This window comes from Patagioenas fasciata, chromosome 29 (genome assembly GCF_037038585.1).
Source record: "Patagioenas fasciata isolate bPatFas1 chromosome 29, bPatFas1.hap1, whole genome shotgun sequence".
NCBI lineage: Eukaryota > Metazoa > Chordata > Aves > Columbiformes > Columbidae > Patagioenas > Patagioenas fasciata.
In genome coordinates this window covers 3483630-3508208 of record NC_092548.1, presented here as the reverse complement: position 1 = coordinate 3508208, position 24579 = coordinate 3483630, and the positions used below count along the sequence as shown (strand labels likewise).

The window sequence follows — 24579 nt, the reverse complement described above, 5'->3', positions numbered from 1 at the left end:
GGCTACTCACAGACTTTCTGGCTTTAATTACAATCTGCGCTGCTTAAACTGTAATCCTGATATTTTACCAGGAGACAGAGCCCACAAAGGGGATGGTTAATTCATGTCACCCATAACAGATGCTCCAGGGACCTCAGCAGAACAGATCTAGTAGCGATCCCACCAGACTTGCCATGCACGGTGGGGCACAGCTTGGAGACGTGCCCTCCGGCAGACAGGAAAGCTAGTTCTTACCTGGGGATCAAAATTAACCGTGATCAGTTTGGTTTCTGGATCTCGCCGGATAAGCGGTTGAGTAAGGTTGTACTGTGATTTTCCAGAGACTGTCTGGGACCAGTCTGCATAGAGCTTCTCCTGATACCTGCCGAAAAACAAACAAACCAATTAAAACATCCACCACGTAGCTGCCAAGCCCGCACACCAAGACATAGAACCAAATAAAAGCCAAGTCCACTTCTGAGGGCTGAAGAACATCAAGGAATATTTAAAACCCACCCACACCACCTCCATAAAGATCTTGGCTTCAAAGACAAACACCTGAAAACCAGTGACAGCATCAAGTCAGGAAAACAAAGATCCCCCAAGTACCATTCTTAGCAGAGGATTCAAATTTGGGGACAAACATTCAAAAGCTCAGAGCAATCAGTTCAGTTTTAGCATCAAACATTAAGATATTAAGTGAGGTGCAACGAATCCCACTCCCACTTGTGGAATACACACATTACAGCCACGGTAAGTACACTGTGAATGGGCACAAGTGGATTGAGACTTCTGGTCAGCTCAGGTTTTCTACCACAGCATCTCCTACATCCAAAAGAATCTCGTTCCAACATTTCTGCTGGGCTGCACAGCCCCTGTCCCTCCCATGCAAACTTCTCATTTCAAGATATCACAGAAAGACTGTGGTGTGTAGCAAAGGATTCCTCCTCCTCTCTCCTCACAAAATTCCTTCTGGCTTAGAAAGAGACATTCTCAGGTCCTGGGCTTGCAAATGTGCTGAAAGGTGGTTTAGAGAAGGAGAAGGAAATGGCCTCAAGTTGCACCAGGGGAGGTTCAGACTGGATATTAGGAAACATTTCTTCCCCAAAGGGCTGTCGGGCATTGGAACAGGCTGCGAGGGCAGTGCTGGAGTCATCATCCCTGGAGGGGTGGACAGACGTGGAGACGAGGTTCTCAGGGACACGGGGCAGTGCCAGGGTTGTGTTATGGATGGACATGAGGGTCTCTTCCAACCAAAACAATTCTATGATTCTATAAGGTTTGGCTTTTTTTCATATAGTTACAGTCATGCCTGAGCCACCACTTACCTGTCGAGCAGCTGGATCATTTCTTCATACTTCTCTACCACCCTTCTTCCTTCAGCAGAGTCCAAGCAGCTGGTGGCACAACAGACAAGCTCAGCGTTACATTTAGCCCTGTGAGGCTGCAGTCTCTATTTACCCCTTCCCAAAACCACCCACCACCTTGCAGGCAGAGCCTGGCTGGGGATCTTACATTCCAACCCCACCATATCGCCCAAAACCATTTCACTGCACAAAAGCTCTCCAAGCCCCAGTGCGCCCTTTTGCGGGTGTTTGCATGGCAACTGGCAAATGAGAACCACGTCCTGGGGGAAGAACAAGGGCCCAGAGCTGCTGGGAACACTGGTCTCCGTAACATACTCAATGCTCCGGTGTTTGCACAGAGCAGGGCAACCTCTGCTCACCAGCCACCACTTTCTGAGGTCAAAGAGGCACAGAAAGAAGCAGAGTGTGGCTCCCGGCAGATGAAGCTCTTGGCGGTGCCCAATTCATGCCCCTCAAACCGAAGAGCAAAGGTGTCCCAGAGTGCGGGAGGCAGAGCCCTGGCCACGCTGCCAGGGCTGTACAGCCCAGGGAACAGCAGGCCAGAGGAATTCTTATCATGCTGTCTTTTCCCCACTGTTTCATCTACAATATCCAAGTTTTCCTCAAGATGGTTGTTGATTTTGGAGGACATATTGACAAAACCTGAATTAACTTAACCAAAAGCTGGAAAAAAGGAGCGCCTGAGCAGTCACCGCTGGGCAAGTGCTGAGAAACCTGCTGGAAGTAAACAAGTCCTCTGAGCAAATCCAAGTAAATCCCAGCAAAACCACTTTTGTTTCTCCTTTTTAATCCTTTTTCCCTTTCAACAGCATCATGTCACCACCGTTGCAGAGCATGTTATTAACTACTCTAAACAGAGGACAGAAAATCAGTGTGAAATGCAGATCTGGGTCCTTCATGGTGGACAAAAAATTGCCATTTAGGTTCAAATCAGACATGATAACTTGGGCTCTGTGCTGGGAACAGCCCAAGAGTTTGTTTCATTGCACCAATGCCTTTGCTGCTGCAGAATAACTGTGCACTTAAAGACACTTAATGGCAAGATACAGTGAGAGAAGGTTACAAACATGGTACAGTGACGGTCAAGTTATTTTGGTCAAGTACATTAAAAAAGTGGATCCATTTACACAGAATCCTGACCAGCACACGTGAAGCCATTCCTGTGAGCTACCAGGTGCAGTCCCTGGAACACCCTCAGTTGTCATAAGTCCAACACCGCCTTGCTTACAGAGCTCTTAAATGTTGTCTCATGTGGTGCCAGCTGTGAGTATGAGGCCATGCTTCCCTGACACCATCCGTTATAACAAGCATTTGGGTGATAAATATACCAGCATTGGTTTCTTTCCTTGATCTTGGGAGATGGCTCCTTTGTTTAACGCTGAGAAAGTTTTCTTCTGCCCAACAAAATGCTCGTCTGCTCCCCAACATGCAAACCCAGCTCCATCGACCCATCTCAGCTGAGTCCAGCCCAGCACTTCTCTGCTATTCACAGTTTGGATGATGCCAGAACCAGGACTTGCAGCTGAGGAGGTCCTGGAGAACATGCTGAGTGGGATTGCAGCAGGAAAGGTTCTGATACCTCTTTCAATTGCAACCCGGGAACTATGTCTGAAAGCTGAATAGCCCACTGTGCCTCTTAATCGCTTCAAAACAAATCCAGTTAATGAGTTTCTTAAAAAAAATAATGATCACAAGGAAGCTGAAAAGCACCAGTGCAACCACTTCACACCTCTTTGACTAAGAATTATTTCAGCTATAACCATGGGATAATGTTCACCACAGAAAGAAAATCAGATTGATTACAGAGAAGATAGCAAGGTGGTCATAAAGCAACTTAGCTGGAACAGACACGCACAGATGTGGGATGTGCCTGAAGTGATCAAACGGCACCTGGATTCGCGCTCGCAGCTCCTGCGCCCAGCGCAGCGCTCCAGCCACCGGCGGCATGTTCTTGTGCACAGGGGGGGATCCTGGGGAGGGCACATTGGAACAGCATTTGACTGAACACTGCACTTGTAACCCCAAAGATGCAACAACAGAACCTCATTTGCAGAAAACTGCTCTGATTTCCCAGCTTCCTTCCTTAAATCCAACATCTGCCACACTGATGTAGGTCTGTGACCAAGGCAAGTGCCTCTGGATCTTGAATAAGGAGCTGAGATCGAACGAGAAGCCCAGACTATGTCCAAACCTGAGCTGATGTGAGGTGTCCCTTGCCTGGGACACATTCCCCGCCCCTCACAAACACTGACATAGGGATTTCTGACCAGGAGTTACTTCTGTCCGTCTTATCTAACAGCCACAGAACAATAACCACAAATTCACAGCAAATGATTCTCTCCATGATTCTCTCCAGTCCAGGACTTGTCTCGTTCCAGTATGATCTTTCTGAGGCAAGTAAATAGGTTATTGTTCAAAATGACACACTTGAATCCTCATAATCTGATAGAAATCCACCCATTCCCCCCTGTGCCAACAGTCACGGGGAATAATAAACTTGGAAAAGGCTGATTAGACCCTTGGTTACGAAGTCCCACTCGCATACTTTGCATTTTAAGCATTGTAAGGGAAACAAAATAAATTCATTCTGAGGAGCACATGAGTGGGTTTGCAGGTCCCATGGGGTGTTGGAGGCAGCACACAAATGTGGAGAGAAACCTCCTGTCACAGCCTCGCTGGGAGAAAAGCTCAGCATGTGTCTCCATTCCCAGTCACATATCATGCATACACATTTGAAAAAGGGTATTTTTACTCCTAACCAATTATTTGCTTTAATACTAAGAACAGAGCTTTCCCAGGCATTTCCATTGCCACTAGGAGCTACAGAGGCTGAAAACATCTGCAATTTGTAAAGTTTTGGGTTCCTTAGAAAAATAAATCATTTCCCCCCCAAATTAATCTCAATCAAACTCCCTGTAAAACCCATTTTACTCAGCACGTTCTACCTACCGAGCTTCAGCTCTGCCTGGATGTGCCGGGAGTAGATCAGCCTGGCGTGGTCCAGGGCCCTGCTGAACATGCTGATGAGGACGGAGTATTTGCCAGCAGCATCTGCAGCGACTACCGGTCGCTCCAAAAGGCTCCCGAACATGTCCAGCAGCTGTTGGGGTGAACACGCAGGAAAAGAAGAGGGGAAAAATTTACAACCCCGACTCCTGCAGAGAGATCAGCTGGGACCTTCCTCCCCAGCCCAGAGGCTTCAATACTGTCCGCACCGATGGGCACTTTGGAAAAAGGAAATTTGCTCCCTTTGTTACGGGGCCTCTCAGACTTTCTCTGGGGTTGGACCACATTCCAACTGTTGTTCTTCAAATGCTTCAAGATTTTCTATTTTTTTCAAAAAACTTACAAAGATAAACACTGTCACTTGCTAAAGTCTTTTCTACAAATGCTTATATTGATTTTTTTAAAAAAATACCATTTATTATTTCTGCAAGATAGATTAATTGATAAATAAACCAGCTTTGTTTCTAGAAAACCTGTTTCCAAAACTGAAACAGATCCATGTATTAATAATATTAACAAATTGATACTAACAATATCAATTCTCACCAGGAAATCCTAGAAAAAGCATGATTTCCCCCAACTTGCAGAGAGAGACACAAATATATCTCCTGGCATCCAAAAGCTTTGTGAGGGACCCACCAGCCTGAGCATCCCAAACCAAGAGCAGCCCAAAAGCTACAAGTCCCACTGTCCCACCAGCAAACACCAGCCCCATGTGCCTGTGGCTCCAGCACTGCCTGGTCTCCTCAGCGGGATTCTCACCGAGCCGGGTGCCCTGATTTCCCTTTTAGGGAAGAGCAAGGGAGCGATAAACAAACCTTGAAGGCGTGGTCCAAGTTGGAGGCGTCATCAAAAGCCTGGATGAAAATGGTGCCCAGCCGACGGTCCATGTCTTCTACTTTCTGCTGGAAACCAAAGGCATCCTGCTCAAAGTCCTGCACAAAGGCAAAACACAAGCTGTGAGGCTGCAAGATGGCACTAGGAAGGTACCTGTAACTCCTCGATCCAGAGATGCCCTCTCTTATTCACCGTGAACTAAGCCACGCCTCTGGCCAATCTTCAGCCATCGCAACGTGGCAAAGTCCTCACGAAGCTTGAGAACATTTCTGTGCTGTCCCATGGCTGAGATGTTGGCCCTTTCTCTGGGAGGGACCCTTTGGTCCTGAGGGCTTTCCACAGCCCACATGGCACTATCTTCAGCCTACAGGCAAGATGGACTATTTCCACACCCTCTCCCCCACCACTTGGCCTGAAGACCACACCATCATCCAGAAAACCCACGGATGCACCTGCTGAGTCCCAAATCCAACCTACTTTCAAGTCAAAACAAGCCTGTGGTTCCATGGTGAGCTGGTTGTGAGTGAGGCAGTTTCAAAACACTCGCACAGGTTGCCCAGAGAGGCTGTGGAGTCTCCACACTTGGACATAGGTAATCTTGGAGATATTTCACCTGACCAGTCACAGTCCTGCTCTAGCTGAGCCTGCTTTGAGCAGGGAAGGTGGACTGGGTGATCTCCAGAGGTCCTTTTCAAACTCAACAGTACTGGGTTTCTGTAATTTCCATCATCTTCTTGCACTGCTTTTCTTGCTTCAACTGTAATAAATCCTTTGAACTTCAAGAGTAACATCTATATTTGTTTTCCTACACGTAAAAGAGTCCAAATCAAAGACTGAACTTGACAGTCCGTGACAGTCCTTCTGTTCTAGCTTGGACAAAACCACTAAAAATGAGGTCATGTGTCTCTTTTCCAAAGGACAAAGTGCAAGGAAATAGCTTTTACTATTGCTACTGCTGAGCTCCAGCAGATCCAGATGCCATGTTTTAGCTAAAAAAAACGGCTCCAGCAGTGGCAGAGGGTGCAAAACTAGAGCACTGAAAGAACAAACATGACTCAGAGTCACACAAATGGCCATGGGGTCACCAAACCCAAGCCACCTCCTGCAGAGCCACTGTCACCTCTCCTCTGTGCCTGCCCTGCTGAAGGAGGGGTGCTATGGAGCAAGCAGCTTTCCAGCAAGAAACACTGGGGACGTGCCACCCCCTGCAGAGATGTACTGGGAGCTGCAGGAAGCAAAGCACGAGCCACCCATCCCCACACCAGGCAGGTCCCAGAGGGCTGGGAATATTCCTTTAATTAAAGCACTACTGATAATAAAATAGAGCATCCTTGAATTCTGAGAGCCCCAGATGCCATGTGTTCATCTAGGCAGGAGCGAACACATCCCAGAGATGATCTGAGTTGGCCCTCATCAGGCAAACTACCTTGTTTTTCCAAAACTAAGACAGAGTCTTATATTAATTTTTGCTGCAAAAGATGCTTACTTTTTTACATGTATAGCTGCCTGGACCCTATTTAAATTGACTTTTTTATGAACTGTAACTAGGGCTAATTTTTTGAATAGGGTTCATATTTCAAGCATCCTGAAAAATCATGCTATAGCTTGTTTTTGGGGTAGGTCTTTTTTTTGGGGAAACATGGTAAATACCAAGAGCAGGAAAGCAAAGAGATGTGGGTGTTGGTATAGCTCTTATACCTCAGCAAGCACCATGTACAGCAAAAGCTTGTGCATAACTCATGGAAATCCCAGTTTCCCAGCTGCACTGATCTAAGGTGCTGATCTAGCAAGATATGTTAGATATAGACGTGCAAGAAGTCCCAAATCTCTGCAGGAAAGGCCAGCGGCTCCCTGTTCCCTCCAGTACCAGATCAGATCATAATGAAAGGAGGAAAGAGCTGGGAAGAAGATAGCAGGAAACTGCTGCTTTGGAAACATGCACATGTTCCTGATGTTCCCGCAAACTGGTCCCACCTACCGTGTTGGTCAGGTCAAGACAGTCATAGGTTCGCTCTGAAAACACCTTGTATGCCTCCTGGAATTCCTCATACATGTCCAGGACCTGCTGGCCCAGGGTCTTCCCTTTAATCCCACTGAATTCAATTTTCTCCAGCTTCATCAAGTCCAAGGAAGTTGCCAGGAGATCCTTCAAAGTCAACGGAGGGAGACACAGGTCATGATGTTGACAAAAGAAGATGACAACAGTTGTCACGACAGAGTTGCACTTGCTGAGGGACCTTCCCAAGCACAGCGCTGGTGCTCAGGCTGGGTGGCAGGGATGGGAAGGGGGGAGCCTGATCTGCCTGTCCTGAGCATCAGTGGCTGCTCATAACACGTCCCTGCCCAGTGAGACCTGCTGCAGCCACTAGAAATACCATGACAACTGTAAAATCGCTTTTAAGTGTATTTAAAGGACAGATCCAAAGCAGGATATGAGACTCTTCTATGTCATCCAGCATAGCTAAGAATCCCAATTTTATAGGTATTAACCAAGGACAGATTTCTAATATTTACAGGTACCCAAACTGTCCAAAGCTCCTGCGCAGTCAAACCTCCACGTGTCCAAGTGGGTGCTGCAGCACCTGCCCCGCTGGCCCTCTCTGCTGAGGTGGCACACGGGTCCTTCCCTTCCCTTCCCATCCTCTGCAGCCTGGCAGTGTCACCTCTTGGGAAAATGTCCCGCTCCCCCAGTGGTGGTGGCAGCACTGGGCAGCTCTGCTGCCATCCCACCTCATCTGTCTCCCTAGGTAGGGCCAAGTAAGGGCTGGTTGAACATCCATTGTCTCAGAGGACCAGGAGAAATGTGCACAGGAATGTACTGGTGGCCACTCTCTGCTTGCACTTGTCCTGGGGCCACCCGAGCAGGGCAGCAGGTTTTACCACAGACACGTAATATGAAACAGTGCAACGAACCAAAGGAAAGGGATCCTTCCCTCTTCACGTGCTCATGGGCTACCCATGCACCAGTGTAACTGCAGCTTTTATGAAAATTCGAAAACAAATGCACATATGCATTCATATTCACTTCGACACACCAGCACATCCGCTTGAACAAATACCTAGTAAGGCAAAAAAATAATGTGGAAATACCAGTTGTCCCTTGCTTTGTCTTGCAAGGTTGCTTGAAATGAAGTGATGAGGGGAAATTGAGACGGAGAGAGATGCAGCAGTTTTCCTCATTAACAGGCTGGTGTGCACTATGCTTTTAATTATTGTTTTACAGCTCACTCCGCAGGCTCTCCCTCTGACTCCAGATACTGCAGCTTCTACTGTCCCTGGAGTGTGGGACAGCCACGGAAGGAGGAAACAGACACTGGTCAAAACGCACAGTGCCCCAGCTCAAAACCTCCCCACTGGCTTTTGTCTGCAGCCCATATCCACAGTGTGCCCATGGCATCCATGGAATCCCAGCAGTCAGTGCCCCAGAGCCTTTACAGGGTCCCAGTAAACCTGTCACCAACACTGTCCTCATGATAACCTGCAGTTATTCCTGTGTCTATTTATATTCCTCTCTACACTGACCAGCATAATTTGGTTTATTTCACATCAAACCCTACTGGAAACCATCATTATGAATACTTTTAAAATAGGCACCAGTCATGACAGTTTTCAACATAGTTAATTAAGGAACACATAAAAGTATATGGCACATTTAAAGCAGTAAAACTGCAAACACCAGCAACCTGTACACTGGCCATCCAACCCTACACACTGAGAACGCAGCAACAATCAACAAAGAAATTCATTTGGGATGTGTGTGGAGAGCAGATGAATGTGTGTGGTTAGCCACGTGAGAGATAACAGGTACATGCAAGGTCTGTACAAGAGGTACATACAGTATCTGTATAAGAGGTATATACAGTGTCTGTATAACAGGTACATATGGTGTCTGTATGTCTGTGGTCTCCAGACACAGCCATGTGGTAAGGAGAGCATAGGGAGCTCCCACATTCACACTCAGACCTGCTCTCTGCAGAACATCTCCTGTGGCTCAAGGAGCCCTTGGCCACACTGGGAGCTCAGGGATGACACCCCAATGTCCCTGCCTCAGGTGACAGATCTGGCAAACAGGGACACCCCTGAGCCACAGCACCCCAGTTTGATGGACTATGAGGATGCGAAGGGACAACCTGGTGAGGAACGTGTCCCTGCTCCTCCCCAGGCCCACGTGGCACAGCCAAGGGGATCCTGCCATCTGGCCTCTCCAAGACAGGCAGGACCCAGCTCTAGGGTGTCATAGAATCATAGAACCATTTCAGTTGGAAGAGACCCTTAAGATCATTGAGTCCAACCATAACCTAAATCTGTCTCTGATGGCACCAGGAGACCTGGGAGATTACATTGCTTTATTTACAGCTGTGCAAACCACACCTCCAGTAATCCTCCTTTTCTTGCCCCAACAGGAGCAAGGAGTCCAACGGGACTCCTGAGAGCAAAAAACACACCTATCAACCTGACCAGCTTACATATGCACTGAGCAGGACATAGTAAAACACAGTCTTAGACTCGCTGTAACAGGAGACCTAACAGCAAAAGAGTGGCCCCATTCCCTGGTATCAGGTGAAGCTATAGAAAGGAAAGATGCCAGCAAGTGATCTCCTGGCTACAGAGTTCTCCTGACGGTTTGCAATGTTTTTCAAGACCAGAGTCTCACCTCCACCATCTCCAGTCTCTTCAGGAAGGTGTCCAGCCTCGCAAACACCATCGTGGAGCTGAAGTCCCACTCCCTCACTTCTTGGCCTGGTTCATAATACATGTGCAGTTTTTCCCTTCTCTCCTCAAATGCCTCTTTGAACATGTTCAGGATACCGAGCACCATTCGCACCTTGCCCAGGCTCTCCTCCATGTCCCCTTTCAGAAGGTCTTCTGGAGACAGGTACACCAGAGCCTGGAAGAGCAAAATCACACCTGAGAGGTCACTTCTGCCATCATGGAAAACAAGGACTTCTTGTGTTGAACACATTTGAACCTGTTTATTAAGTTAAATGTTGCCTAAAGAATCACTTTTCCAGGGAAGGACAATAGGAAGAAGGGGAGAGGGGACACAGGGGACTGCAAACACAGGCATCACAGCCACAGACCTGCTCAATGAGAAGGTTGCAGATCTCCTGGAGCAGCACCACTATCCGCACGGGCATGTTGTAGTGCTTGGAGGTGACCCAGATCAAACACACCACGTGGAGCAGGGGGAGCAGGAAAGGCTTCACCTCGCTGAACTCAACCCTCTCTACGTCTTCCAAGCGGCGCTTGAGGGGTGTCAGGTGCAGGTGAACGTCCTGAGCTTCAGTCAAAGCTGTGTTGAGAGACGTGAGAAGCGGTAAGAACCACCCAGCTGCGGTGTGCTGGGTTCCCAGCTAGGTGCTGGCCTCACCACATGGAAAAGTGCCTGGGAAAAGAAACTGTCCTGACAAGCACTGAGCACCCTCCGCCACCTGTGTGCTGCAGGTCACTCACTCGTGAACATCACTCACCTGCGGCAGTAACCAGAACAGAAATAAGCTGATGTGATGGCAGGGGACAGGGAGCTGGGACAGGGCTTCGTGGAGAGCCTGAGTCCACAACTGCTAAAAAGTCACACGGAATTTGCCCAACAGCACCAAAAATACAGTGCTGCCATGGCTGTGAGCCATGGCCTTGCTGTACAGCACGACAGGCTGTACAGCCTTGGCCTGAGCCCTTTTTAGCTCAGTTTTGGCTCAAGCAACTCCTTGTCCAGTGGGCAGATGACGACGGCCCCACTAGTCCTGACTGTAATAGAAAACCTGTCAACAGTAAAGCAACTGATGTCTGACTCGTCGAAAGCTTTAGCTTAGCTCTGTACAGCTGTGTGGTTTTACCCTGAAGAATTACCCCAGAGCGCAAGCATTAATAAAACCAGATCGTTGTGCAATTAAACCTGTGGACCAACAAGAAGTGACAGAAGTGCTTGAATGCATGCAAAAATAACCCCTAAGGCCCAAGACCAAGGAAGAAGAGACTCCCACTATCAGCATCACCCTCCCAGCAAATCCACCAACAGCAGCCTCACCAGTACAATGCCAGGGAAAGGGGCAGAGACTTAAAAGCAGGTGCACACAAATCTGAACTGCGCTGTAATGGAAATTAACAATTATAGTCCAAATTATCCAATTAGGGTTAGTATCGCTGTAGCCGGATTAAAACCAAATATTTGTTGTATTTTGATTAAACCCTTAAAGTATTAATTAGTTTAACAATGAACCCTTGGCTCCTTATATAAGGGGTGTTTCTCCAGCCCATTTAAACTGCACAATGCAGAGTGTGACACAGATCCTTAAGAGATTCAATGTTTGCACGTGAAGTGGTGAAGAACAGTGTTTTCTGCCAGCACGTGCACAGCTAACACAGTCTAGATGGTTTCATTGTGCCAGAGAGCAGCTGGGTTGGACATGGATGTCCAGCTGTGTTGGTCTGCAGGGACAGACCAGCAGGACTACACTGTTTTTCACTACAGACAGGGATTTGCAATATTTCCTTGGGCTGCGCTCAACTCCCCTAAGCAAAGCAAAGCAAGGAAATTCGGGCTGCAGTGGCCAAAGCCTGAGAAGCAGCGCTCTAACAAAGCAGTCTTAGGTACAAGATCTGTCCTCTTAGTCTGAACTCCCATTCCTGCATAATAACACCAGAGGAGCTGGTGGAAGTTGAGGTGAGTCCTGTTAGAGTAATGCAAACACTTTATTACAGCAGAATAAATTCCCAAACCCATTCACCCTGAACTTTGGCAAGAGTCTGGCTCAACAGACCAGCGATGGAGCTTGTCCCAGCCTGGAAACAAAAGCCTAGACTCAAGCACAAGCAGCCCAGTCTCAATTCACAAACTAGAAAGATTTGGCTTGAAATCAGTCACACCAGGCCATGAAGAAAGGCCAGAAGCCAGCACTGTGGTAAAGTTGCCCCAGCATCTCACCTGCCTCAACATCCATTAGCATGGTTTTGAAGGCTGGGATGTAGCTGCTCTCAACTCTCTCCAGCAGCTCCATCATGTTCCTGACCTTCCTCGTTGTCAGCTGGTTGTAAATGCATTCCAGGTCATCACACCTACAGCAACCGAGACACAGAATCACAGAATCAGTTGGTTGGAAGAGACCCTCAAGATCATCGAGTCCAACCATAACCTAACCCCTGGCACTGCCCCGTGTCCCTGAGAATGTCATCTCTGTGACTGTTCAACCCCTCCAGGAATGGTGACTCCACCACTGCCCTGGGCAGCCTGTTCCAATGCTTCACAACCCCTTCTGGGAAGAAATGTTTCCTAATATCCAACCTCAGCCTCCCCTGGCGCAACTTGAGGCCGTTTCCTCTCATCCTGGCGCTTGTTCCTGGGGAGCAGAGCTCGACCCCCCCTGGCTCCAAGCTCCTTTCAGGCAGTGCAGAGATCAGAAGGTCTCCCCTCAGCTCCTGTTCTCCAGCTGAACCCCCCAGGTCCCTCAGCCACTCCCATCACACTTGTGCTCCAGCCCCTCACCAGCTCTATTCCCTTCTCTCAACTCACTCCACTACCTCAAGGTCTTTCTTGGCCTGAGGGGCCCAAAACTGATTTGAGGTTTGGCTTCCCCAGCGCTGAGTACAGTGGGACAGTCATTGCCCTGGGCCTGCTGGCCACACTGTTCTTGATGCACACCAGGATGCTGGTGGCCATGTTACCCACCTACACTGGGCCATCAGCTGTCCCCCAACATCATCTGTTTCCCCTGGGCCTGATTCAGGGCTTCCTCCAGCTACACATGGACTGTGGAAATGGGAGAAAGCTGCATGAGGCACAGACAAACCCTACAGGACAGAAAGTGCTGAGTTCAGCATGACAGCAGCTCTGCTACTGACAGAACATCGCTGAAAAAAACATCGTGTTTCTGCAGGCATTAGCAACAGCTCTCCAGCCAGCAGGGCTTTGCCCCGAGTCAGCCTGAACCAGTACAGCACAAAGGTTTTCAAAGGGCAGGAGGAAATACCACTCCCAGGCTCCTGAGCATCTAAAGCCCCTCTGGCCCTGACAGATGAACAGCAGCCAGCTGAGATGCACCATTTCCAGACAGCCCCCAGCAGGTGTCCATCAGCAATTACTCCTGTGGATGGCTCCTAGTGAACAGTGACGAAAGAGTGCCCAGAGCGGGTGTGGAGTCTCCTTCTCTGAGACATTCGAACCCGCGTGGACCCACCTGTGTGATCTGCTCTGTGACCCTGCGTGAGCAGGGCTTGGACTGGGGGATCTGCAGAGGTCCCTTCAGCCCAACCAGCCTGGGATCCTGTAAAGGGCATTTCTGAAAAAAGTCCCTTGAGGTGTAGCCCCTGTGGTGGGGCTAAGTTAAAACACAGCCAGCTGCCCAGTGACCTCCCAGGCACTTTGCAGATCATGATGATTTTCTGTGCGGGAGCAATTTTCCTTAGTTGAAGCCTACATGAACCTCAAGTGGCCTGTTCTTCTCAACTCATGGAATTAGCAGCTCCACCACCAGCACTCTCCCTCTACACAAAACCAGCACCACAGGGCACCGTGCACTGGCCAGGCTGCTCTGGGTACCTGTTCTTCCAGAACTCCAGCTCCACCTTCGGGTTCGGATTGCTGCCTTGCAGGAGAGGCTCTGAAGACTCTTTCTTCAGTGCCTCCTGGATCTGGTGGCTCCAGTCTATGATGGCCGACTCCATGGCATACACCAGAGATTTATCTATCCGTTCCATGCTGTAGTAAACAGAGTACGTGATTAACTTTGTTGATGTGCATTGCTCAGTTGGATCTACTTCCAATGGCCGTGTGGGCAGCTGGATTTTACAGGGTTTCACATTTCAAAACCACAAAACAATCAAACCCCATAAGATTTTGTCACTGGTTTAATATAGGAATTACACTCTGGAGAAAATGGCTGAATGTCTGCAGCAGTGTGGGCAACAACACTGTTCATAAAGTGAATGGTGGAAATGAAGAGCCAGTCGCCACCTCTCTGCACAGCCAGTCATTGTCACATCAGATCCATTCAGGTTCAGGATCTGACCTGGAGACTCACACATCCAGCAAGATTCTCTCTCCCCATACCATTCTCCCTCAAAATATTCTACATCCCTGCAGTCATTAACTCACTTAATTCAGCAAGAAACACCACCAAGTGGGCTGGGAAGCTGAGGACAGGTCACCCCACTGCCTTGGAAGCAGTAACTTCTCACAAAATCCCACCCGCACCACGTCCTGTCTGAGGAGTGATTCATTCCACTGCACCCACACATCTCCTGGGGTTCCACAGGGGCACGCACGCAGCCCAGACACGATGACAACTTGATGTACAAACGCATCTGCTTCTCTGGACCTTCCAGAACCTGTTATTTTGGGGTGGTACTCACGATTTCTCATTTTCCAGATCAATGTCCTCAATTCCCTCTGAGCCAGCTGGGAGAGGCAGCAAGGTCTTGCCGTCTACTTGGCCAACAACTGTGAAAATGGTACTTTTGAGGTTGTGGACATGACGCACGATGTCTTGTGACACCACTTGTGGCCAGCCCTGATGGTTCTTCTTGTTCGTTAGGATGGGCACGATCACCTACAGCGGGAGTCACGGAAGACCAATGGAGAAAAAAGTGCAGCAGGAGACGGACAGGCCACCAGGCTCTGAGGTCTGTGCTTGGCCAAGCCTGGAGACCCATATTCATTGCTGTCTCAAGCAGTTCCCATGTGAAATAGAGGCAGCTGATGATGAATGGGCATCTCTACAGGCCCACTTTATACAGCAGAACACCCTTTTCCCCAAATCCAAGCAGCCAAGGAGGGTGGAAGCCAGTAGGCAAAGTGAGCAGCCCCATCCCCAGGCTCTCCCAGCCTTTCAAGCCCGCAACTGGAGATGGCCCCATGGGCTGCTGTCCCTTGCCCTCACAACTGTCCCCGGTGCTTGGTCCCCATGTCCCTGCCCATGGGCACAGCCGTCAGGCTGCCCTTTGAGCCTGCCAGGGCTGGGCTGAGCTCAGTGTGCTGCAAGGGAAGGTCTGCTGGTACCCCCTGGGATACACTGGTGGTGAGGGTCCCCCAGGTCCCAGCTGCAGCCCACCAAACAGGAGCTTTGCCTTTATCAGCACTTTTACTGACCCGGCAGCATGGGGTTGTGGGGCTGGTCGGGGTTTGCCCAGATTTGAGCTGCTTTTGGCTTGTTTGAGCTGTGACAGCAACACCGTGTCTGTCACCTATCCTGGCTGGCTCTGCACTGGGACCAGCCTGTGGCAACAGCCTAACAAAGCCAGGTTGTCCCTAGTGACAAACAACAGCCCTTTGTGTTACTGGACTCAGGGTGGGGGTAGGGGAGGGGGGGGAGGTGACTAAAGGCATAAAAATAGCTGCAAATGGACATAAAATTGAAACGGAATAAAGCAGCTCAGCACCTCCATGGTGCTGTCCCAGGATGCTGAAGACTCTTTGGAACTGTGGCTGGCTCTGTAGACCCGAAGAAGACCCGACCAGCCACCTTCGTGCCCAGGGAGCCGTGGGAAGGGGGAGCACAACCCCAGGGAACACACGGGCAGGTGCTGACGAGTTCACCTTCAGCAGTTTTAGCTGCATTATTAGCAAGATGTGTCTCTATTACTTAAAGCATGTGGACTGCTAATGCCAGTGATGTTGTAACCAGGCAAATGATAGCCGTTCATTTTCTTTCTGACTGTTAAAATGATAACTGGACTCAGGATGAAGCCCCAGCCCACAGAGCAGGTGTGTTCCCTTCGGCACCGCAGGAGTGAAGCAACAAGTGGACAAGGTCACCAGCTGTGACCCCTCACTGAATAAAGACAAAGTGTGGGCAGAGGAACACACGACCCCAACCCCAGGAAATTCAAGACCTTTTTCACCTTCACGCAGACCCACCCCATCTGCCTGACCCAGCACCACCGCTGCTTTTGCCTTCAAGTGAAGCTTGAGAGGAAAATAGGATGAAAACCAGGCACAATCTGCTCCCTGCAGAAATACTGCATGTCTGCACAGGGGAGAGCAAAGCCTGCAAACACGCAGCTGGGACGCACAATCCCGGCTCCCAAAGGCATTCAGAAAACAGGATTTAACAGGATCTGCCAAAGTGTTCCTACCCCACCATCTACCCATAGCAGACGGTGCTTGCAATGCTATTGGCCAGCCGTGATGCAAAACCACTGTTTGTGCAGACTTCGCAAGACCACGGGGCTCATCAAAACAAAAGCTCCCCGTATAAATAATGTGTTTTCTCACAAAACCAGGATAACCAGTCTGGCAGCCTGCTCTTGGGAATCCAATCTATCAGTCACCATCTTAATATACCAAACATCATGATCAGAGCTTCTCAAATCCAGCAGCTCCTCTGCTTTCCCATTACAGCCTCATTCCTGAGACTTCTCCAGGTGAGGAGCCATCAGGAATAAACCGAAACAACATTGTCTAGTTCAGGCTAATAACACAGCAAAGCAAAAGCACTCGAACCTCTTGACGATCTCTTTAAGAAAACATCAGCCCACCTGAGATAACCCGACACTGAGCTACAGGAGGCTCCTGAACATCACAAAACACTTTTTCACTATGAGAGTAATCGAGCACTGGCCCAGGTTGCTCAAAGAGGTTGTGAAGTCTCCATCCTTAGAGATAATGAAGAGCTACCTGGACATGGCCCTGGGCAACTGGCTCTGGATGGCCCTGCTTGAGCAGGGGTTTGGAGTAGGTGACCTGCAGATGTCCCCTCCAGCACCTGTGGGTACATCAGTCCCACAAGGACCCCACTGATAGACAGAGCTGATGTGGATCAGCATTCAGGTGGTTTATATGAGTTCTAAAGCCGTCCATGGTACTGCAAAGGGCAGAGTTAAGGGTACAAGTGCATCAGCAGAGAAGGGAGGGAGGCCAAGGAGCCTGTCTGTAGGAGGGGACACCTTCCCCGCTGCCATGTGCGAGGGGCACCCGGTACTCATGGGTGCCAGGGCTCCCTCTGCACCTCCGGGGCTGCCCAGGCCTCACAGGATCCCAGCCTGGTTAGGTTGAAGGGATCTCTGCAGATCCCCCAGTCCAAGCCCTGCTCACGCAGGGTCACAGAGCAGATCACACAGGTGGGTCCAGGCGGGTTTCAATGTCTCAGAGAAGGAGACTCCACACCCGCCCTGGGCAGCCTGGGCCAGGCTCTGCCATCTCCCAGCAAACAAATTTCTCCTCATGTTGAGCCTGCCCCCGTGGCCCCTCATCCTCACCTCCTCCACGAGGGCGGCAAAGTGCCGCAGGGCATCGGCGGGCAGGTCCCCGCAGAGCAGCTCCCCGGGGCCGGCGCCGGGGGCCCGCAGGAAGAACAGCCCCTTGCGGCGGGCGGCGGGGGGCGGCGGGGGCGGCCCCAGCTCCAGCTCCCCGGCCGGGCCCCGCCAGAGCAGCAGCGCCGGCCCCGCCGGCCCCGCCAGGAAGCTCCGCAGCAGCGGCCCCGCCGCCTCCCCGCCTGCCCAGCGCTCCCAGCGCTCCGCCGGCACCCCCAGCCCCCGCGCCGCGCACCGGCACAGCCGCTCGGCGCCGGGCACCGGCTCCACCGCCTGCTCCATCCGGCCGGCACCGGCGGGTGTTTGCGGGGAAGAGCCGCGTTGCCCGGGGGAAGGGACACTGCGAGGAGCCGGGGGCGGGCCGGGGCGGGACCCAGCTCGCCTGGGAGACGCAGCTGCCCCGGGCAACCACGGCTATCAACACAAGCTGGGGATGGAGGGCCTGAGAGCAGCCCTGCGAAGGACTTGGGGGTGCTGGGGGATGCTCCCTCTGGGGGGGGTCTGGATACCACTGGATCCACCTGGGCACCCCCAAAGTGGCTTTTTAGCACTTATTTTTCTCCTGAAAAAGCAAACACAGTGGGGCTTTCTCCCACCTGGTTTGGCCTTTAGGAAGGGAAGAGCAGAAGAAGGGGCCTTGGGGACTAGAACCACTACGCAAACATTTGATTAGGGAGACAGGAGCTAGAGATTTGTCTGTCACTGTGGAAGAGGTGACAGCGGTGTGATCTTTGCCTCCAGACTAATCCCAAAAATATGCCCAAGCTAGAAATGGGTCAAATGGGGAAAGGGAATGGGCCTGGACCACAATGGCAAACTGATTGTTCAGAACTCCCAGGAAAAGGGGGGTACCGATATTTGTTGGTATTAACTGATGTTTTTTCAGGTTGGCCAGAAGCGTTCCCTACCAGGACAGCAAAAGCTTAGGAGGTGACTACAACACTGATACACAAAATAATACCAAGGCTTGGAGGCCCAGCTGTTAGATCCTCTGATTGAGGGCCACATTTTACTGACGAGTATGTGAAGTCTTTTGCAGAAAACTTTGAAACCATAATAGGAAGGTCCATTTCAAGACCCCCTGACTGCTACCAATATCGGAGAACAGAATGCCTGGATTCGCCATTCTAGAGTGAAGAAAGCCTGCGAAACACCACGGAGGGTAACCCGGGCGCAACCTGGAAAACTCTGTTTTTCACAGTCACCTTTTGGTCCTTCTGGGGGACCAGCCTGGGTGGTGCTTCCCGCATTGGGAAGAAGAAACCCAAAAGAACAAACAAGTAGAATTTCTGGTAGATATGGGGGCAACACTAATGAAAACCTGGACAGAAGAAACTCCAACCCCATGATGGGAGGGGCCTTTTTCTTGTTTTGTTAACTACAGAACCAGCCGCTGCCCCCACCCTGAAGCACACAGGCTGTTGTCCCACACTGCCAGCACCACCCCCCTTCTTTTAGCAGGATCATTTTATCTGAGCATGGCAGTGGCCCTAAAGGCACTTGCTTTGATAGAGCTGTCCAATAAGGTGTTGAACAAGTCCTCGCAGACACGCAATGATGTAGCATGCTATAGAAATCAGTGCTTCTGTTACTTCGATTAAAGAAGTAATTTCTCTCAATATTCCAAACCAAGATTCTAACAATCCCGTGAGTGGACTATCTACACCTGAATTCTCAGCCAATTCTTCTGCTGAAGCTGTGGTTAGACATATATCACCTTTTTCTGCCAACATCGTATCGGGGACCATGTTATTTTCCCATGCCATTCTACTAGTAGCATCTAATTGCTTGGTGATTCATTTAACTGCTTGTCTAGTATAACTTATAAATAAATGTTATTTATCCCGTCTACATTCTTGTTTGTAGTTACCTACCAAAACAAAAAGGACTCAGAACCCGCAGCTAACTTGACTTCTTGCTTTGTGTTCCTTGGGGACTCCTCTGGGGACCCCAATCTAATTGAAATAAACCCTGTCATCAGAGGAAAGCCCTCAACTCCTTTTTCTGTTGCCCTGATGGATCACAGGGTTCAAATGCCAGGGTAAAAGGAATTTCCAATTGTACGACGTCACAGGTACCTTCCCAGTGGGGGATAAAATGGAATGAAGTGTCATCTTCCCACAGTACCACCAAAGATCCACTCAAGAAGCATTTGAGGACATATGAGGACCAACTTCCCGTGTCTCTGCACACCTACTCATGTTCCTAGGAACTTGGTATCATTCCTGCCGCGTCGTGAGAGACAGGCAGTATGATTTTCAATTATTCCTGAAAATGCCAGGGGAATTTTGATATTTTTCCCTGCAAAGCTGGAAACAGTAGGGAGAGAGTATGACACGACTTATTTCTCCATGCCGTAGAGTCTTGGCATAAGGCTAAGATGCACTCCATCCCCTGTCAATCTTCGCTCCACCCCAGAGGGAAGGGTACCACTTGGGCCACAGGCCTTCCTGCCGCACAGGCATAGCAATTGCTCGTTCAGGCTTTGCACCATATATTTGATCCATTCTACCCAGGCATTTGTACCTCCATATATTTTGAACCTTCCCAGGGCATCTTTTCTACTAATGTCTATTTGTGATCCATAAACCCCACTTACTGAATCATCTGCTCTCTGCCTTGCAATTAGCAAAGGGTTGCACTGCAGAGACTCACACCCTGGGAGAGACTGTCCTGTAGATAGGGTCATTTTTCTTTTCAACTCTATAACCGTTCATTGCTCACTGTCCATCCCCTAAACTCTGTGCTCCAAATAACACTGTACCAGGAGGGGCAATGAGAGCACAGGCGGCGGCCTTCCCCGGCCCCAACCACCGCCTGCCCGCCCCAGTCCGCCGCAGCGAGCCCGGCCGCCCATCCCCGCCCAGAGTTCCTCCCCACCCCCCGCCCGGCCTTTCGCCAGCGAGTTCGCCTCCCCCCCGGGAAGCCGGGGCGTCCCTGCCGGCTCCGTGCCCGGGGTGGACGGGGGTGGACAGCGGGGGGGGGTGGACGGAGGGCGGGGGGGGGGGCACGCGGGCGTCCCGCGGTTTCTCAGCCCCGCTGTCGGAGGCCTAACCCCCTCACCTGCCCGTGCTGCCGCCTCCCGCGCTTCTTCCTCGGTGGCTCGCTCGCTCGGTCCCTCGGCCCGCTGCCCGCCCCGGCCGCGGGCTGAAGAAGAAACCGACCCCGCCAGCGGCTTTGCCTCCCCCCGGGGAGGCATAGAGACACCGCGTCCCCGTCCCCGTCTCCCCGTCCCGGCCCGCCTGCCTCCCTGCCTACCCGCGCGCGGGGTTCCTCGGCCGATCGGCAAGACGCTCCCGCGCTGGCCTCCCCGCGACCGCCCGCCCGACGGGCTTGACTCCGAGCGACTGACCGTTGGGCACCTGGCGGGGGGCAGGGGGCCGGTTGCCGGGCGGCGGGGAGAGCGCGCATGCGCGGCGCGCGCAGTTGCCGACCCCCTCCGGCCCTTCCCGCGGCTGGGCCGGAGGGGGCGGGGGGCAAGGCGAGGGCGGGAGAGACCGCGCTTTGGGGTGCGGGCGGGGGGGGGTGTTTGTGCTCGCCGTGCAGTCTGAGCCGGAACACGAAGTGAAATTATACGGCGGCGGCGGCGGCGGCAGGTGCGGGTGGGGGGCACGACGACACCACCACGACCCCGCCGCCCCTGCCGAAATAAACCCCCACCAAAAAAAAAAAAAAACACCGCCACGAAACCCGCATCCCCACGCCACGCGCGAGCCCCGAAACTCCAGACACGGACTCGCCGAGCGTGTGCACGGATCGCGAGGGTCGAAAAGCTCGACTCGTAGAGTCGCGTACACTGTCCCGCAGCCACCCGCGAGAGGCTCGCTCGGTCGCGTCCAGATCCTGTCCCTGCGTAGGACCAACCGCCCCGCCGTTCCGGTTCAGTCCTTGCCTGCCGGTCCCACTTACTTAGACTAAGCCTAAAATGCAAAGATCTCTCCATAAGGATGGGTTTTATACTCTACTTCCACAATCTGCTGGCAGTACAAAAGAATAAGCGGCAGATCTCCTTAGGCTGAGTCACGGTGCTTTGCTCCTAAGACCATGCATACCATGGGAATATTTCAGCTGCATGTCCCACCCCAACCCCAGAGAGCAAGAGCTCCAGGAACAGGTGGAGAAACAGGGAAGAACACTGCAGTGCTTCTGAGAAATAAAGCAAGGACAGAAAGGCAGACGGGCATGCTGTGGAACCTTCTCCTTACCCGGCTGTGCTGCTGCCACTCACTTAATGACACTGTAGAGCAAGTACTTTTAGCACCTCTTTTGTGTACCACGTTCCAGGAACCCTTCCCCTGGAGATCCAGCTGCTGAGGTGGAGACTCAGGACCTGGACCCCATGGCTTCGGGGCAGAGGCTCTGCTGGGGAGGAGAGGAGACCAGGGGTTGCACTGGGAAATGTGTCTGCACTGCAGGGGATGTGAGAGAGGTTCCGAAATCCCATCCCCAGCATTTCTGGTAGCAGTTAACTCCTCCTGCCCATGTCTATGTGGCCTGTAGTTGTGTCTCTGTCCCTGGGTCTGCTCCCTGTCCGTGTCACAGACCCCGTCCCACCCGCTGTGTGCTCAGCTCTGCCCTGCTCACACCTCCTGGCACTGCCCAGGGGCAGCTCTGTGTGTGCAGGGGCTCAGGAGCAGCTCAGACAAGTCCTAACGAGAACTGGGGTCTCAGTGTCTTCTCCAAAGAGAGAAATAAATCCTCATCTCCCACTGCACACCCAGACAACCAAGAGTGGAAAACTGAAAGCACAGACTCCTTCCCTTGCAGCTGTTCCTGTCTTGATGTCGTTGTTCAGAAGGACCCTCTGCCATGTCTGTGGGGTTGATCAGGAGCTCTGAGCAGCCCTGACCCACACAGCACCCTCCAACCCCACAAGCTCCCTGCCTGCCCTGCCGGGGGTCGCTCCTTCCACCCACAGCTGCTGCCATGGGATCTCCCGGGCAGGCTGAGCGCTGACCCTGGCAGGCGGCAGAGTCCCTGCCCTGGCACAGCCCTGGGGTGCAGGGACCCTGCTCTGCAGGACAGCCCTGGGCACCCCTGGGTGCTCACCCGGTTTCACAGCTGTTCAACACTGCCTGACAAGATCCCCCACCTTACAGATCCCACCAGCTGTGCCTGTGCCAGTTTTAGGAGATGCCTCCAGGAGCTACAGCTGCATTGCCCTGCACCCAGAGACTTACCATGGCAAGGGCTGCAAAGGTTTCTCCTCCAGTGAGCTCTCAGTCATCCTCCCAATCCTGACCACCTTTAATCTCTCTCTGCCTTGCTCGTCTCCCTGAGATCCCCAGGCAGAGCCCTCAGCCCTGCTGCGTGTGCAGAGGAGCTGCTCCTGGGCAGAGCTGTCTCTCTGCAGCGCTGCCGCTTGCCAGGAGCTCCCTGTGTCCCAGGAGCCCAGCCCAGCTCAGCAGCACAGGAGCAGCCCAAGGCGCTTTAATGACCCCTCTGGTGGCTTTGGTGCTGAGTCCATGAACATCAGACCTTGAGGGGAAGAAGAAGAAACTTCTCAAGAAATCAAAGTCAGATTCAAACTCCATAGTTTCTGGTATTGTTAATGGGTCTCACTGAGGGACACTACTGAGCAACGGTCTCCAGGATCTGGTTAGAGTAGAAAACCGGAGGCAGTGATGACAGTTCAGGAAAAGCAAAGTAAAGGTCTCTCTGATGCTGAGTAAACCTGGATGTGTTTCATTAACCAAAGGGCCAAGCCCTGACCCCCAGCCCTGGGAAGGCAGATCCTGTCCCTCCCACGTTGCTCAGGGCCCTTCCTGGACAGTGTGATGTGGGGCTGTGCAAGGCCAAGGGCAGGACTATGGTCCCACACCTCCCAGGCTCCTGGCTGGGGACAAGGAGGGCATGAGGCCCCTGTGCTGGAAGGACAAGGTGTCTCCTCACAGGCATCAGAGGTGCAGACAGCAGCCATAGCCAAGGGGAGAAGGAGCTCATGTCTGGTGGGGCTTTCGGCCTTTACATCCCTTGCTCATCTCCACCACAGCCTGTCCTGTGCTGTGGCATCCCCTGCACCTCTTTCCCTGCAGGCTGCAGACATCCCCCCTGCTGCCCCACCTTGCTCTTGTCTGAGCATCTTCCTCCCTTTGCTGAGATCTCTCCATCCTCCCCAGCTGTTCCTTGGAGCACAAAGCCTTGGGCTGATGCAGACTCCCTCTGCTGACCTGCTCTACCACAGCACTGCCCTTCCAGTCACATTCCTTTCTGCTCATGTCCAGCCTGGACCTCCCCAGCTGCACTTTGGGCCATTATTTCTTTCTCATGCTCTTTCCCGCTATGAAGAAAACCTCCAATATCTATGAAACCACCCTTCAAGCACTCTCAGGCTACTCCTGCACTGCTGCAGCCTCCCCAGCGCTGCTGGGCCAAAGCAGCCCAGGTCCCTCAGCATCCCACACCATGTGCACAAGGTCCTGAACCTGCCTTGGCAGAGCCCTGCACTCTCCAGTTTCTCCCTGCTTCTCCAAACTGGGAAGCCGCACACTGGCACACCCCCGTGTGTGTGGGGTCACACCAGTGCTGAACCGAATGGGATGAGAACTCCAGGTGTCTGGGTCCCCACGCTCCTCCTCATGCAGCCCCGTGTGCAGCTGCCTTGTTCATGGAGAGCGTGCACCACGGGCTGGTGTGGGGACCTTGGAGTGCCCAGGCCCTTCTCCTCAGGGTCACTGCTCAGCGTGTCAGGTCCTGCTCTGTCCTGGTGCAGGACGTTGTTTTCCTGCCCTGATAAAAAAATGGACACTTCATCTTGTGAAACTTCAGATCTTTCCGATGATCGAACCCCAAATTTTCTCAAGGTCTGGCCTCTCCCTTGTGTGCTCGTGCCACAGCCCCTCCACTTGTTAGCAGGGTAGAGAGCGCTCACCTTGGGAGGCCCTCCTGCCACAAAATATAAGGGGCCCCAACCTCCAGGTCTCTCAGAGCTTTCTGAGAGGTGACCCCAAAAGTTTTTCCAGGTCTGGACTCTCCCTTGAATGAAGCTCCATTTGATCAGCTGTTAATGTTTGCAAGTGGCTGGCTTATCCTGATTACAATGTACCTCCCAAGATAACAGCATGAGGTGTTAGGGGACAGTATAAACACCATCTCCTGGAGAAACTGTGGGGTCTTGGAGGTCTGGTACTCATAATGCCAGTGG

General features: G+C 51.8%; 1 protein-coding gene across 1 annotated transcript; it reads right to left on the bottom strand.

Moving 5' to 3' along the window:
- Positions 1-234: 234 nt before the first annotated feature.
- LOC139825809 (dynein axonemal heavy chain 9-like) lies at positions 235-24568 on the bottom strand. Its single transcript, XM_071800108.1, has 12 exons — positions 24565-24568; positions 20499-20689; positions 14538-14734; positions 13726-13884; positions 12115-12245; positions 10271-10482; positions 9844-10077; positions 7168-7335; positions 5171-5287; positions 4296-4446; positions 1308-1376; positions 235-361 (listed from the first exon to the last, which is right to left on the bottom strand). Exons 1-11 carry the CDS (start codon positions 24566-24568, stop codon positions 1342-1344), a joined length of 1599 nt encoding a protein of 532 aa, XP_071656209.1. The 3' UTR covers positions 235-361; positions 1308-1341.
- Positions 24569-24579: the final 11 nt, after the last annotated feature.